Below are 10,860 nucleotides of genomic sequence, written 5' to 3'. Positions count from 1 at the left end.
GAAGAGCGCTTAGCAGGGGACGGAAGTTCCACGTGTTTATGTTGAACCGCTTCAGGTGGTGGGCGGAAACACAAAGGCCACGCCTCCCACATTCTGCCATCCCGATTGGCTACATAGGGGCGCCAAGCCCCGCCCAAAGGTGTCGGCCGGCTGCTGGGCAGGCCCTGCGGCGGAGAGCATGGCCTCTCTAGGGACCCCCGCGCCTCAGCCAGAGTTACCGGAGCAGAACTGCGAGTACCGAGAGGTGCAGTACTGGGACCAGCGCTACCGGAGCGCTGCCGACTCTGCTCCCTACGAGTGGTTCGGGGACTTTTCTTCCTTCCGTGCCCTCCTAGAGCCGGAGCTGCGGCCGGAAGACCGTATCCTCGTGCTAGGTGTGTAGTCCAGGCGCTGCCCAGCCCAGATGGAGCTGGCTGGACCTGCCCTGGCCCCATCCCCTTTCTTTGCGTCTGTCTGCCCCTCTCAGAGGACACCCCAGTTGGGAGCCAAGATCCAGTACTTTCAGAATCTCGGCAGTGTTTAGCCAGGGCAAAGAGGAGCCAAGAGATTCTTAGTCTGGGGGCCCGCTGGAGAAATATAGTCTGAGCCTGAGCGTAGTAGGTGACCCAGGACCCGTTCCGGACCCTCAGGAAGCAGCCTCGAGCGCTGGAGAGCTCAGAGGACCTAGTTCAAGTCCCAATACTAGTTGGCTGTATGACTTAAGTCGTGAACTCGTTCTGAGCTTCAGATTCACTTCTAGAAATGGGACTGCAGCTTAAGTCGGATAAGGCACGTGCAGGCATCTCGAGCACAACGCCTAGCACTTTTTTGTTTGCGCCGATGGTCACCGGGAGCAATTGTCGCCTAGAAAGAGTTATCTTGTCACTCTCTGAGCCCTATGTGAAACTTGGTCCTGTGCCCCGTGTACAGTAAGGATGAGGACAGCGCCCTTTGAGGTCGAAGGGGAGATTGCAGCCGAGATTGGTGCGATCCCCCAAAAGAAACAAGCGCTGGGAGGCAAGGTGGGACTCTCAAAGGTCCAGCTGCCTCCTCGGGGTTTTCTCCCACTGCCAGTCTTGGGGGCTCTAGTGAGGTTTGATTGAGCAACGGGTTTACTTCCAATTATAGCGTTTGTTTTGGTATTTGTAAAAGCATGCATGTGTTTAAGTGAAATATTTCATATATGTGAAAGAGACATCTATAATGTATATATGTAAGGTCTAAATAATAAATCTAATATGTGTGTATACCCTACTCAGTTTGAGAAATAGAACGTTCCTAGGACTAGGAAGGAAGTGTAACCTAGTGCTTAAGTACTTGGACCTTGGAGGTGGCTAATTATGTTGGAATCTTGGCTCATGTAATCTTAACTGTGTAATCCTGGACAAAATACTTAACTGTCTGTGCCTTCATTTTTCAGCCTTAAAAAAATAAGAGTACTTATGTATTGGGGTTTTAAGATGAGTGAGTATGAAAGATACCTAGAATAATGCCTGGTGAAATAAAAAGCTCTGTGTATAGTCAAGATTTTCTGTGTGGTCCATCAAAGTCCTTTCCCCCAGAGAGAAAGACTTTCTTGAATTTTGTGCTTTTAAACCATTGAATTTATTTATAGATTTACCATAGATCTGTTTTTCAAGCTTTGGTGTCATTCAAAATCATCTGGAAAGCTGGACTGCACCCTGAGAGTCTCCTTCCAGGGACAGTCTAGGTTTCTTCCTGGGAATCTGTATTTTCAACAAACCCACAGCTGATTCTCATGCTGCTGATTGGCAGAGTAACACCGCCTTAAAATCTGCTTGATGGGGAGGTATCTTTTTCTGGATAGAGGGGAGAAAAGTCTAAAAATCAAAAAGGAAAACTTTCCAGGCAGGATTCCCAAGATCTAAGAACAGGACTCACAACTTTGGGGAGTACCCTGTCACATTCCACCTCAACAAAGATAAATTGAGTAGGTGCTAGGGAATGTGCTGGGCTCTTTCTAACTTTTTAAATCCTCATAACAACCCCTTGAGGTGAGTGATAAGTATTATGAGATTTACTCTGGGATGGATGTTGGTAAACCTTTTCTGAAAATGGCCAAATAGTAGAGATTTGAGTCTTTGTGGGCTATACAGTTTCTGTCACAACTAGTGGAAAGGCAACCACAGACAATACATAACTGAATAAAAATAGCTGTGTTCCAATAAAAATTTATTTACAAAAACAAGTGGCAAGCTGGATTTGGTGACCCCTGCTCTAGGTCCTTGTCTCAGGTTGGGTTCCCCAGAAGCAAACCCTAAGATGAGGATTCATGTCCCAGTCATTTATTGGGAAGTGCTCCCAGGCGAAATTGGTAAGAGAATGAGGGAACAGGGAAGGGGAAGAGGCCAAGCAGGATTGTGATCAGAGGTAAAGTTTCCCTCAGGGGGGTTTCAGCCTGAAGAGTCACAGATACAAACTGTCAGAAGCAAACACGCCAAAACCTAGGGACACTCCAGGGGGATCTGGTCAGAGCACTGACAGTGTCCACTATTGTCATGCGGCACGTAAGTGGTGAAGTAAGGATGCTATCTGACTCCAGAGCTTCTATTTCTCCTGCTGTAGCATGCAGATGGGCATAGAGGCATCTAGAACTCTGTTGAAACTAGTACAATGACTACATTGTGAATTACAGCCTAATGGTCATATTGATACAGCTAAAGATGGAATGTCATGACTGACAGTGAGTGGGCCTCTTGAAAACTGGGAGACAGTTTAGCATAATGGTTTAAGAGCTCTGGTTCTAGATTGAGACAGGCCTGTATCCAAATTCTGGCTTTTCCACTGACTGTGTGACTTTGGGAAAGTTCCTTATCCACTTTGGGCAGCCTCAGTTTCCCCATCTGGAAAATGGTAATGGTAATAATAGTTGTCTTCTGTATGGAACTATTGTGAAAATAAACTGATCTAATTCCTGTCAGTTGCTTAGCATAGGACCCAGTGTTCAATGACTGTTAGCTATCATTATTATTATTGAAAATGGGAGTCAGAGAGACAGTTTATCCAGGACTGTTCAAAAAACAGAGTACCCTGCCTGAAGACTTGTGTGTCTGGTCCTCATGGCTAGAATATCCTCATGGCAGTTGAATGCATATGGCTGACTCAGCTTTGCTGTCATTACGAGTCTGTGATTCTCTTTCCTTGATTGACTCCATGCTCCATAGGAATCTTCTGATCATAATTTGGATTCAATTTGTATTTCATATAGAGAGAGAAGGGACTGACCAAAGGATTGACTGTCCAGACCCCATGATAGCTATTTTTCCTGTTATAAATTAGTGAATTGGTATTCTGGCTTATGCCTTAGTCTCTCGGTGTTGGGATTGCATCCACATAGCTCTGGGCTTCCACGTAATGGGTTCTTGGATCTGGCTCAATTCTACAGGGCTCTGCTTCCCTAAGTCTCCATCTAGGGAGGCATAGCCTTCCCAAGCCCCATCTTAGTTACTAAGAGGCACCAAGTCACTGAGGCAGTAGGATCAGAAACCACTGCTTTGTAAGCATGACTGTCCCTGTGGTCAGATTGTGTTCTCCCTTCATCTTTGATAAAGTTCTCTCGGAAGATGCCATTCCTGTACCAAGGGGAATAAAGGAAGGAAATGTGGGTTTGTCCACACTTGAGCAGAGCTCTGCGGGCATATGAGGTTAGGTGTGAGGTGATGAAGCAATTGTAGGGCAGAGAACCCAGGGGAATTTCAGCCTGAACTGAGTTAGGGCCTCTTGTTCAGCCACCCTTACCTGCCATCCCATGCAGTGTATCTACTGGAGCTTGCTGTGGTTCCAGTGTGGGAAAGGATGCATTGGGTTTTCCAAGTGAGATAGTACTCTCCCTGGGCCCCAGGGCCTGAGGAGGAACACAAGAAGGGGCAGCTGAGGACCAGCCAGCAGTCTCTGGGTGCCCTGTCTGGGTGCCAAACCCTGCTAGATTAGGGCTATCCCAACAGCTGATCCCATGATCCTCTTAGGGAGGCGAATGGGGATTAAAGGCAATCTAATCCCAAGAGCTGGGAATCCCCATGTGGAGCCACCAAGAGCTGTCATCCTGGCCTGTTCTCAGGCTGAGACTGACCACAAGAAGGCCTGGAAGAGGCCAATGTATCTTCAAAGGAAGTTGTGCCATCTTGGCTATGGATCCACATCCACTCCTCTAACCTCCACCTCTTCTCACACCTGACCCTGCCCTCTTTGGAACTGCTTTCTAAGCACTTCCTACCAGAGTGTTATGATTCTTCAAGACTGACTGCTTGTCAGCTTGCCTGAAACCATTGGCTGACCCACCTAAGGTGGGGACAGGGACCATCCTTTGTGTTCCTGCAGCCTGTCCCTATTGAAACACTTGTAGCATTATGTGGCAGTTGCCTGATTACACATCTGTTCCTCCCATGAGAGCATGAGCTCCTTGAGGGGGACTCTTCTTCATCAGCAGAACCCAATATGTAGTGCACAATACATACATTAAGGAATTACAGAGGGTCAGCTCCACTATGTCCCCAACTAGTTTCCCCTTCACTTGTTAACTCTGTCTTGAACACCAAAGTAGGATAATAACCCATAACAAGAAGTCTTCCCAGGGCTGATATCATCAGAGATTCCCTGAGAGGTTAGGGATTAGGATAATACAAATATTATCCTAATAATAATATTATGGTCCTAATAATGCCAATATTATCCCCATTCAGAGTCTGAGGAAACTGAGGTTCAGAGTTGAATGACTTGCCATGGCTGTGCGACTAGGGAAATCAGAACCCAGATCTTTGAACTCCTAGGTTCAGAGCTCCTTCAGCTACTCTCCAGTTGTTTTACCTTTTAAATTTAGTGCATCACATCCTGCACGTAGGGTAGGTATCGTTATCTTCATTTTTCTGAACAGGAAATCCAAATTCCTAGTATGTAAGCAATTTGCCCTAGGCCACACAGCTGGGAATGATAGAGCCAGGCTATGTGCCCAGGCCTGTATAACTTCAAGGCTCATGGTCTTTTCTGTACGATGCTGCTTCTCCCTCAATATGGTAGGGTTTGGGCTGAGAGGAATTGGGGCAAGAGTGGATGGATAATCAGGGAGGCGAGAACCAAAGCTAACCTAGCCCTTTTGCCACCCACCCAGGCTGCGGGAACAGTGCCCTGAGCTACGAGCTGTACCTTGGGGGCTTCCCTGATGTGACCAGTGTGGATTACTCATCAGTAGTGGTGGCTGCCATGCGGGCTCGCTATGCCCATGTGCCCAAGCTGCGCTGGGAGACCATGGACGTGCGGGCGCTGGGCTTCCCCAGTGGCTCCTTTGACGTGGTGCTTGAGAAGGGCACACTGGATGCCCTGTTGGCTGGAGAGCAGGATCCGTGGACCGTGTCCTCTGAAGGTGTCCACACTGTGGACCAGGTGCTGAGTGAGGTAAGGGAGTAACAAGAGAGGAGGGCAGACCAAGAGGTGTGCAACGAGGGGATTGAGGCTTCAGGAGATTGGAAGAACTCAGCAGCTAGGAGAAGGCATAGTTTGGAGTAGGTGATGGGTCACCCTGAGGATTGTGGTTACCTGAAGGAAGGGGAGGGTTATGCTGGGTCAAGATTATAGGGGGCTGGAGTGGCCTGGTTCACAGAGGCTGATGGTTAGCTACTGGGTTGCCATCGGGATGAGGTAGCAGCCGGGTTCCAGACAGGTAACATAGACTGGGAGGGTGAGCAGTTTGCAGGAGAGCAGTGCCCCCTGCATCTGACATCACTTCTGTGCTCCTAGCTGTCTAGAAGATAGCCATACCCCCATGGAATGACCAGGGGCAGAGAAGAAGGCTCACTCTCTTGCCATAGAAAGCCCTGAGCTACTGGATGTAGTATAGGACCTGGGAGGTCATCTGGGGCAATACCGACCTTTAAGAACCTGGAGATGGGCTTCTCACCAATGGCTTCTCTCTCTGCTTTGCAGGTGAGCCGGGTGCTGGTCCCTGGGGGCCGGTTCATCTCACTGACCTCTGCTGCCCCCCACTTTCGGACAAGACACTATGCCCAAGCCCGTTACGGCTGGTCCCTGAGGCATGCAACCTATAGCAGCGGTTTCCACTTCCATCTCTACCTCATGCACAAGGGCAAAGAGCTCAGTGTGGCCCAGCTGGCCCTTGGGGCCCAGATCCTCTCACCCCCCACACCTCCCACCTCACCCTGCTTCCTCCAGGACTCAGATCATGAGGACTTCCTCAGTGCCATTCAGCTGTGAGGCCAGAAGCATGGTACTCCAGCCTTCTCTGCCTTTCTGCCCTGGCCTCCTTAAGTAGTTGGAATTCCTAACTCAGGGCTTAGGGTTGGGTCCAAGGTGCTCACATCCCAGGGGCCTCATGCCTAAGATAGAACTGATGGGAACAACCCCCCATGAAACAATACAGCCTAGGTCAAACTAGATCCCAAGTCCCAGGTTTCTGGCTTTCTTCTTGGGTTCCTCAGATCTCTCCTGGGTTCCCAAGCTTCCTCCCCCACCATACTGAACCACTGGGTGGTTCATCCACTGGGGCAAAGCTCAGCACAACCCCTCTGCATGCCAGCCAGACTCAGAGACCATCCCTGGGGACTGTTACTGACCCCCAATCAACCTGGATTTTTCCACAGGAGGCTGCAGACTTTGAATCTAGATTGCTTTATGCTTCTGACCCCAGCTGCAGCCTCAACTCTGGTACCTATCCTGCTTGGGTTATGTATTTACCCAAGGAGTCTACTTGTAACGATGTTCTCAGGCCATGCTGGCCTGCCTGTGATTACTTGCCAACCTTTCCCTACCAGCAACATGCACCTGAGATTCCCAAGTACCTGCCCCCTGCCGCAAAAGGTATTGGAGCCATTTTGGCCTGGCTCCTGAGCAGACCGAAGCAGCGGCCACACACACACAGGGAGGTCTGTGTTTATTCACACACTCCTGGTACAGTGAGGATGGGGGAACATTTACAAAGGACACCCCTGGGTTGGGAACATCTCCAGGGCCACAGGTGTCATCCAAAGGTACAGAGCAGTCCCCATTTAGGTTTCCAGGGGCAGGACACAGGGGTCCAAGGTAAAATCAGACCTGGGCCCTTGGAAGGTGATACCTCTAGGGGAAGTGTCTGCCAGAGAGCTGCCTGGGGTCAGGTCTGGGCAGACTGGCCATGTGGTTGGTTACCATGTTGGGGGCTTACCCCATCCCAGCCTCAACACCCGTCCTATCTGCCAGGCGCAGAAGAGTGTGGCCGAGACCGTGGGGGGGGGGGGGGGGAACCATGAGGGGAGCCAGTAAACAAAGAGTCGGATATAAAAATACAAATGTGCTGAGGAAGTCCCTTAGAAAGAGGCTGAGGCTGGGGTCACGCCAGACAAGGGTGGGGGTGAGGAGCGGCCTGGAGGGCTGGGCTCAGGTGGGTGGGAAGCTCATGCAAATACGCAGCCAAACATCCCTGGCCGCGCGCGCGCGGTCCGACACCCGGCAGGCAGCCGGGTCTGCAGACCAGACCGGCGGGAGAGGGGCGGGGAGGGGAGCCGTGCAGGAGGGGGCGGGCCGGGGGCTGAGGGCCGCGGGTCTCTGTCCGTTCCGGTGTGTGGGGTGGAGCTGCGGCCCGAGGTTCTAAAGTGCATGAGCGCGGCGGTGGGCTCCCGGCCGGTCCGCGCCGCCGCTACTGCCGCCGCCGTGGTGCTGAAGCGGACAGCTCCGGAGTGCCTGGCGGCGGCGGCAGCGACTCAGACCTGGAGGCGGCGCGGCCCTGCAGCCCCCGCCCGCGGGCGCCTGGGCCGGGGCGGGGGGCGCCGGCAGCCGCATCGCCGGCCCGCGCTCCTGGCCGCTGCGGGGCTGGGCCCGGAGCCCGCCGCCCGAGCCGGCGCGTCTACACTCCGGACGGCGGCTTCTCCCCCATCCCCTTCAGCACGTCGTCTATCCGGTCATCCTCGATCACCACTGCGCAGGGAGAAAGCGCGTCAGCCGCGCGGCCTCGGGGGGCGGCGGCGAGAACGGGCCCCGTGTCCTCGCGCCCCGCTCAGCTACTGCCCGTGGCCCAGCGGCGCCCCTCGGACTCCCGTGCCACAGTGCCCTCCCCATCCAAACTCTCCTGCCGACTCAACCCACTGCCGAGCCCAGCTCCCACAGACCCCTTCCCCTCCCTGTGGAGGAACGCCCCCTCTTCCAAAGGCTCCAGCCGCTCAACCTCCCTGTCCAAACCCTCCCGCCGCCTGAGCTCGCCTCCATCCGAGCTGATCAGAAACCTTTTGCTCATGGGATCCCCCTCCTCAAATGGGATCTCCAGCTAGTCCAACCTAACCCTCTTGCTGCTTGAACCCCTCTTCCTATCCTGGCACCAAGAAAACCCCCTCCCCATACAGACAACCAGGACAACCAGGCCCTTCTGCCCTCTCACCAATCGGACATGCCTCCCCACCAGAAGGTTCTTCAGTAGCATCCACCGACTCAGTTTTTGATCCTGAAGAAGCGGCCCGTCGCCCCACGTTCCCACTTCCAGGCAGCCCCAAATGCCCCGGCCGGCCCCTCCCCCTCGCCTGGGTGCCAGGGCTCTACTTCCAGAGGTGGCGAGCATCAAATCCGGGGCACTGCGTTCCCGGGAGAGGGGAAGAGGGGGACACAATACTGCAGGGGAGACCCCCCCTCAAACCCTGGCCGGCGAGCGGCTGGCTGCGCTGGTTTGCGGCAAGTGCTGCGGGCGCTTGGCGGGGAACGGCAGCCGGGGGGCGCCCAGCGGAGGGTTTCTGGGTCAGGCGGCGACTCCGGGGCCCGGCCGCGTACCTCTCTTGGCTCGGCCGATCTGGCCCAGCTTGGGGGGTCGCTTGGCTTGGTTGCCCGCGAAGAAGGAGTTGGTGTCCTGCAGGCGGCAGCTAAAGGAGAGGTCGGAGCCCTCGGGGTCGGCGCCGAAGCGGCCCATCTTGTCCTCACTGTAGGGCAGGATCTCGGACATGGCGGGCGCGGGGTGGGCGCGGGACTGCGGCGGGGCGCGGACCGCGGGCTAGCTGCCGGACCGGCCCTAGCTCAGCAGGGGAGCCGGCGGAAGGATGAAGTCATGCAGCATCCGGGGCTGCCGGGCCAAGCGGGGCCTCCTCCCCCGCGCCTCCGCCTCCCGGGCCGCTGGGCAGGCGGCGGCGGCGGCGGCGGTGGCGGGGACCGGGCGGGGGCGGTGCGCGGGGGGCGGGGGTGGCGGCGGCGGCGAGAGCGGAATGACGATGAGCGCCCGACTGCCGCAGAGCGCGGCGGGCGGGGCGCGGTGAAAGCGGGGCGGGCACCGGCCAAGGGAGAGAGGCGGGGCGGGGGGCCAGGAGCGCGCCCAGCTCTCCAGAGAGGGAAGGGAGCGGCAGTGGGAGGGTCCTGCACCAAGACGGGAGTGGCGGCTAGGCGAAGGGTACCGGCCAACGGGTGCAGGATCTGGTGGGGAGAGGCGGGACGGGGCAAGTGGCCGCGGAGGGAGCGAGCCCGGCACCCGAGGGGCGGGAGCAGAGACTGGCACCGAGGCTCTGAGAGGCGAACAACGGGGACTGGGAATTGGGGGGTAGGTCAGGGCCGGCATTCGAAGGAGGGAACACTGGAAATGCGGCAGAGAAAGGGTCGGGTATCGGGTGAGGTGTGCGGGACTGCGCGAACCCGCGGGACGCGGGAATAGCTCAGGGCAGTGGGTGTTGTCCCCGCCGTTGGCGCGCTCTTGTATCAGGTTTCTCTTCGAGTCTTAGACTGTTCATCTGGAATGTTTTTCTCTGACTGCCCTTCTGTGTCTCTGTCTCTGCCTATCCGTATGTCAGTCTGTCTCTATGAGTCTGTCTGTATCTCTGTCTCTGTGCCCCATATCTTTGTGTCACGGTCTCTGTCTACGTCTGTCTTTTAAGTGTCTGTACCGTTCTGTATCTGTCTCCATGTTTGGCCCCTGTACCTATGTGCCACTGTGTCTCCATCTCCTGAGTCTCTGGGTATCTCGGTCTCTCCTCGGAAGGGTCTCGGTAACTGGGCCGACGCGCGCAGCAGGACAGGCCCCCACTCCCAGCGCTGCTGCTGGCGCCGAAACTCGGGCTCAGAGCGCCCGCCGCGCCCTGTGATTCTCCCGGTCCCGGGAGGCCCGCGCCTCGCGCGCAGTGTAGGAGGAATGAATGGCGGAGTCGCGGGGGGCGCCCTGGCTGCAGGTAACACAGGGAAGCCCGGAGCGCCTGAGGACGCAGCGCGCGCCCGCGTGTGCCGCGAGGTAGAGGGGGAGGGGCAGAGGGCCCCCCCCCCCCGCCCCCGTTGCGGGTGGTCAGGTGACTATTCTCGCCGCACCGGTGGAAACGCGTCCTCTTCTTTCCGGCTCCCTCCCCACCTCGCCGGCTGGCCGTCAGCGGCGGCGTCACCTGCTAACTAGCTCGCAGGGGCTCTGGCGCAATCATTGGCCTTGGGGGAGGAGGGTGTCTCACATTCGGCGACAGTGACGACAGTGCTGATAAGGGTAATAATCATCCCGTATGTTCAGTCCAAACCGAGGCGGAGGGGTCTCCACTGTTCCGGAAGCGCTTTACCTCCTTCCCTCCAAATCACCCAGCTAGTGAGGCTGCTTGGTGCTGGGTCTCCTTCCTCCAACAACTCCTCACCAGGTGTTAGTCCCACAGAGACAGAGGCGAATGCAATGGTGGCTGCCCTCAGGGACCAGGACTGGGGGGAGGAGGTGGCGTCAGAGGATGGCTCTGTGCCGGCCACAAGGCTTCAGACCTGGGGTCCCATCCCTGTCAAGCCCTCCTCTGCTGTCTCTGGGATGAGGGCCCAAGTTGGAGGTGGAGGCCCAGCTGGAGTGATAGGAGTCGGGAGACCTGGAAGGACAAGAGAGGCTGGTGCTCAGGGTCACTAGGAGAAGGTCCAGAAAATTCCACTCCCACTGGAGGTTGTCCAGCAGTGGGT

At 55.7% G+C, this 10,860-nt stretch overlaps 2 protein-coding genes across 3 annotated transcripts in view; one reads left to right on the top strand and one right to left on the bottom strand.

Annotated features, from left to right (window-relative positions):
• Positions 1 to 128: 128 nt before the first annotated feature.
• LOC106834519 (endothelin-converting enzyme 2) overlaps positions 129 to 10,860 on the top strand; it is a 30,045-nt gene continuing 19,313 nt past the window's right edge. The window contains exons 1-3 of one of the 2 annotated variants that reach the window (XM_014846188.3): positions 129 to 374; positions 5,105 to 5,388; positions 5,917 to 7,285. In XM_014846188.3, the coding sequence (XP_014701674.2) occupies positions 179 to 374; positions 5,105 to 5,388; positions 5,917 to 6,204 (768 nt within the window). In that variant the 5' untranslated portion in view covers positions 129 to 178 and the 3' untranslated portion in view covers positions 6,205 to 7,285. Of the gene's footprint in view, positions 375 to 5,104; positions 5,389 to 5,916; positions 7,286 to 10,860 lie in introns of those variants that run through there. The other variant, XM_044771197.2, reaches the window with a different exon arrangement.
• CAMK2N2 (calcium/calmodulin dependent protein kinase II inhibitor 2) lies at positions 7,686 to 9,059 on the bottom strand. The gene is made up of 2 exons (XM_014846190.3): positions 8,740 to 9,059; positions 7,686 to 7,899 (listed from the first exon to the last, which is right to left on the bottom strand). Exons 1-2 carry the CDS (start codon positions 8,906 to 8,908, stop codon positions 7,829 to 7,831), a joined length of 240 nt encoding a protein of 79 aa, XP_014701676.1. The 5' UTR covers positions 8,909 to 9,059; the 3' UTR covers positions 7,686 to 7,828.

The sequence above is a fragment of the Equus asinus genome, chromosome 5, assembly GCF_041296235.1.
Source record: "Equus asinus isolate D_3611 breed Donkey chromosome 5, EquAss-T2T_v2, whole genome shotgun sequence".
Lineage (NCBI taxonomy): Eukaryota > Metazoa > Chordata > Mammalia > Perissodactyla > Equidae > Equus > Equus asinus.
This window is presented reverse-complemented; position numbering and strand designations above follow the sequence as displayed.